Source organism: Nansenia antarctica (genome assembly GCF_963989245.1).
Source record: "Nansenia antarctica genome assembly, chromosome: 9".
Classification (NCBI taxonomy): Eukaryota; Metazoa; Chordata; class Actinopteri; order Argentiniformes; family Microstomatidae; genus Nansenia; species Nansenia antarctica.
In genome coordinates, this window is record NC_137679.1 from 24,346,731 (window position 1) to 24,351,745 (window position 5,015).

Sequence of the window (5,015 nt, forward strand, 5' to 3'; positions counted from 1 at the left end):
CCTGGTAGGACCTCCATGTCTGGAGCTGATCAATAGTCCAACGTTTACGGATCATGTGGTAAATCTCGGAATTTCAACATACAAACATTTCTCTACTATTTAGCTCTGAGCTTGGTTAGTCTAAGCTGGGTGTAGGTCTGACTGTCCTCGTGTTGGACATGAGTACCTGGGCTGGCTTAGGCTACTGTATGCTGTACCACTGTGCAGGGGGCACAACACACATCAGTAGTGAACTTGATAATGGCACTTCTACTGCAAAGCACTTGGAGGATACTCCAAAATGCAGACCCTTCACCTGTTAGCAATTGCATGTCAACTGTGTGTGTTACTATGGAGCTTGGTGTGCCAGAAATTAGTGTTAATGGAGCACTGTCTGTTGTGACTACACCCCACCTAGTCCGCACCCTGTCTGTGACACATCACATTTAATACAGTGCTATAATGGTGCTGATTCTGAATATGTGTTAACTGTAAGTCACTTACAAGTGTCTGCCAAAGGAAATGTTAGTACTGTACTCAGATCCTACAGGAGAGTGAGTCAAGTGATTTTATTTAAAAAAAAAAAAAAAAAAACGTAGGTGCTAAATTGAAATACTACATACAAGTGGTTGATTGGTCTCTCTCCAGGAGGAGATTTTGTAAAGAAGATGTATGACTGAGGTAATCTGTTTTATTTTCTTAAGTATTAGTACTTATTGTATTTTCCTTTGTACTGTTAAATTGATGCTTTTGTTCTTTGTGTTCTCAACCTCTTATATAAATGTTATTTTTCCTTGTGTTATTGTATGTGTATGCTGTTGTATTGATTCTTGTTTTGTTATTCATGACCTTTTAATAAAATGTCAGTAAATCAAGTAAGTACCCTTTGGTCTTGACAAATTCTTTGACTTCTAAAGTTCACTCAAGATAGTGGAGTGTTGGCTGATGTTGCAGTGCAGGTAGATTACTGGTAGCGTTCATCTGCTTTCTCTCTTGTCTGGATGTGATATCCTCATACAGTACCATTTCCATCCCACTGTCATAGACAAATGTATAAGGAAATCTTAGGGAGCTGGGGACATTAACACTTATTTATTTGCACACATAAAAAGAGTGAGAAAAAGACATTAGTGGAATACATGTGTGTAGGATGAGGTGAGAAATACAAAATGGGTTTATAATGCACAGTAGACTGTATAAGACACAGTGCACCACAGTAAAGGAAATTATTTATTTAGGAGTCTGTAATCATATATATTGCAATGACAGTGTCTTACAAATATTTTAAGTTAAAAGGCACATGTCACCTGCTTGTATACTCAAAGGTGACAACTATACCCCAAACAAAACAGGACGATCTATACAGTACAAAGGCTTGAACATAAACCACACATGATCTACACAATGTGTCTTTTTAACATCTGACTACCACCATAACGTCCTCAAGTCACTCATGGCTGAAAAACGCAGCCAAATGACCCAGGGAAGAAGATTTGGCAGTACAACCACAGCTCCACAGAACTGCCTGTTAGTTCTCATCAAAGCCTACTGTATTTCATTCACTTACAATTGGCTCTCTGTTTACGTTCTTAATGTGGACCACCCAACAGCTTTTGTTAATGTTGCATAATCAATATTTCAGATGGAGAGACTGAAAGGGTAATAAATGAATATCATGTTGAGTCCTCTCTCCATGAGCGGCGTCCCTCCCAGTCTCTCCACCCAGCCAGTGTTGTTGGGAGCAGGTCAGGCCAGGGTGGGCTGAACTCTCTGGGAGCCCCAGGGTAGGTGTTAGGGTCGGGAGCAGGGGAAAGGAAAAGTCTGCCCGTCACTGTTTAACTGTCCTCCCCTGATGACAGGCCTTCAATCTCATCCTCGTCCCCGCCGATGGCTGTCCAGAAAGCTTTGGCTACCTGAGAGAAAAATAAAGTAGCACTATTCATTAATTTTCAATACCAGGCTTTGGTTAGCTTCTAGGTTTAGGTTAGGCCAGAGGAGGTGCCTACCTTTTCTGCATGGACTTTCCTTTGTTCATGGGGTAATGAGGAAGCTTTATCTGAAAGGTGAAGTCACAGTTCAGTTCAGAGACATTTTAGTGATTTCATCATTCATCAGAAAACATGACCAATTTAATGAAATGTGATTCATTTACGTTATGTTAATGAATTAGTCATTTATTTTTATGTCATTTATGATGTCATTATTTTGCTGAGTAGTTCAAGTGTGTGTGTGTGTGTGTGTGTGTGTGTGTGTTACATGGTTATTGGTACCTTTCATCTCCTTTAGCTTGGTGAAGAGGCGCTCAAAGTTTTCGACATCTGCATCCCCGGCAGTGAGGTTGGCCAGCTCTTGGATGTCCAGATCTAACATTGGATCTACAAAAATAAATAACTTTAGGTTATTTACATAACCCCGGCAAAAGGCAAGCTTTTCTTGCAACATTAAATTTGTGTTTTGATTTATTATTTTAATACACAACATATTAAATATCCAAATTGCCCCAAATAGTTCCACTAGGCTTGAATGTCTTTGACTATCTTGGCTGTCTTGAACTTGAGTGTATGTTGCTTAAAAGTTGAGCTTATTAAATGTTATTTTGTTATCACTAATCGTTCCGGACCTCTGACCTTGAATAAAAATCAGATGCAGAACTTTGAGTAATACATTTGAGAACCCTTGGTATATACTGTCAATTGTACAATCAGGATTAACTAGGGTTCACATTTAATCTGTTTTGAATCAAACTGTGTGATTTGTCCAAGGGATTTGTAAAATGAATGATGACTGTAGCATACATTCGTGTGAAGCGTATGTGATGAGCTCACTCACCAACTATTGTGTCCACCTGTGTTTCTCCGTTCTCACTGGTTTCTGTCCTCTTGGCTTCTTTGCTGTCATTTACACCCTCTACTGGTAAACTGGAGGACTGTCACCAAAAAGACTCAAGTCAGTCTGCACCAATACAAACCAATTGTCCCTATTATGCTAATCTCCATCAGAAGTACACTATTCAAAAACTGTTTTTGAAAAATAAAATAAAAGTGAACAGCATGTCTGTGTGGTACTGACCAGTGGAAGATCCTGTCTGGGTGGTGGGTTATTGTGTCTGGAGGCCACTAGACTACTCATCAGGCCAAAGCCCTGGCTGTGTTCTAGGAGGAGGAGAGAGAAGGAATCAGATACTAACTCCTGACATTTCTGAACCATAAAACAGTCAACATTATGCAGTCTTGTAAGAAGAGCTAAAAGCAGGGCATCTCTTTTTATTTTATCAAGATGATGTTGAATATTAGCTAAACTAACATGACAGCATCTCACCATCCTTCATCTCCACACTGGACCACACATTGGCATTGAGTGCCTGGACAATCCTTTTCACTCCTGTGGACTCTGGGAAGTCATCTGGTAGATATTAGGGAAAGAATGAATGAGAAAAACAGACATTGGGTAGTTTCAGTACAATACTCATCATAGTAAGTGATTTCTGCCTATAATGATCTCTTACCATCCTCATCAGGCACGTCTTGAGGGTTGAGCTCCACCAGCTCAAAGGCATGGGCCAAGCACCATTGATGTGCATCATGCCTAGTGACTCCTGTAAAAACACATAGTAGAAACTGACCATCAAATGGAATCAACAACATCATCTCCATCTCTCTCTTCTCCCCCCCCCTACCCCACACACACACACACACACACACACACACACACACACACACACACACACACACACACACACACACACACACACACACACACACACACACACACACACACATAACTCACCACTTTCACATACACGGTCACACACCAGGATGAGCACCTCCGGAGCGAGGTCCTCCACCACAGATATCCAGGGAGATAACCTTTGCAATCCATCCTCCTGTGTGACCCCAAGTAAATAGGGTTATCAGGGTTATTATTAGCTAGCCAACACACCTGCATTACATCAAAGAGAGAGACAAGACAGAGTCTGTCACTTACCACTGTGCTGTCAAAATAAGCTATGAAAGCCTGCATGGATTGGGCTATCTCTGATGTCATCTGAAATGTACTGGGAACAACACATAGGGTGACATCTGCTGTGTAGTACTTGTTGTTGATAGTCCATGGATACCAAGTCACTGTGTCTTGCTGCTTGGATGGCTCTGGCAAGGATGTTGTGCCTAGGATCTCTGATTATAATGAAACGACATGTGTCATGTCCACGATGACACTTCCAAGTATACGTCTTCATTTAGCAATATCGCTGAGCAATTATCTTATTCTAATATCAACAAAGTACACACCAATATCAATGGCAACAACAATCACGTCATTCAACCAAATAAAAGCTAGAGCTTTAGCTAGCTAGCTGGTTACCGGTACTCGTAGTGAGCTTTTGCTTGCTGCTACCAGCTACTTACGTTTGATCAATTCCTCCTCTTTAAAACCAATGTCACAACTTGTAATGAGGACGGAGGGAACAGTGGTCGGCGTGTCTTCATCAGACGATGACATCATTGCACGTTTACCTTTACTAGTAGGTAACTACCAGCTAGCTAGCACAACAAACCTCCGCAGTAGTGTCACCTGTCAACTCTGACCTCAAACCCCAGTTTCACTTCCGGTGCAACAAAGATCTTACAGAACGAGATAGCAAACTAGCCGACCAGAAGACAACGTCTTGACGTATCTGCAGCGCTTAACTTACATACATACTTACATATCTTTGACGATTCAGAACAAAGCAAAGACGAGTTTCTGACTTTGTCTGGGTTTTATTTATAGAACTCTCTTTTAGTACAAGATTGCACATTGCATGTCAATCTTGAACATTTGCAAGCAATGTAAACTTGCCAGAAACTATCGCAGGTTCTCTTTCCCCTTCACTCTTGAAGCGTCTCGTTGCCTTGGTTACGAAATAATAATAATACCTTTGACTGTGTAGCGGAGCCGAGCAGTAGACTGTCAATATCCCAATGGATAGCCCTTTATCATGGGGCTCTAATACTAATGATCTATTTTAATACTCTGCACGTTAACCAATCAACCAA

The 5,015-nt window shown here is 41.0% G+C and overlaps 1 protein-coding gene across 1 annotated transcript; it reads right to left on the bottom strand.

Moving 5' to 3' along the window:
- Positions 1 to 1,117: 1,117 nt before the first annotated feature.
- aagab (alpha and gamma adaptin binding protein) lies at positions 1,118 to 4,524 on the bottom strand. Its single transcript, XM_080539262.1, has 10 exons — positions 4,386 to 4,524; positions 3,964 to 4,154; positions 3,766 to 3,862; positions 3,485 to 3,574; positions 3,298 to 3,381; positions 3,049 to 3,131; positions 2,809 to 2,905; positions 2,250 to 2,354; positions 1,986 to 2,035; positions 1,118 to 1,892 (listed from the first exon to the last, which is right to left on the bottom strand). Exons 1-10 carry the CDS (start codon positions 4,480 to 4,482, stop codon positions 1,815 to 1,817), a joined length of 972 nt encoding a protein of 323 aa, XP_080395388.1. The 5' UTR covers positions 4,483 to 4,524; the 3' UTR covers positions 1,118 to 1,814.
- Between the last annotated feature and the right edge of the window lie 491 nt (positions 4,525 to 5,015).

Bases quoted from the DNA above. Each gene is read 5' to 3' on its own strand.
- aagab (XM_080539262.1), bottom strand. From the start codon at position 4,482: ATGATGTCATCGTCTGATGAAGACACGCCGACCACTGTTCCCTCCGTC. The intron at 3,132-3,297 runs GTGAGATGCTGT...TCCTCCTCCTAG, and splicing joins CAGTGTGGAGATGAAGGATG to AACACAGCCAGGGCTTTGGC. The intron at 2,036-2,249 runs GTACCAATAACC...TTCACCTTTCAG, and splicing joins CAAGCTAAAGGAGATGAAAG to ATAAAGCTTCCTCATTACCC.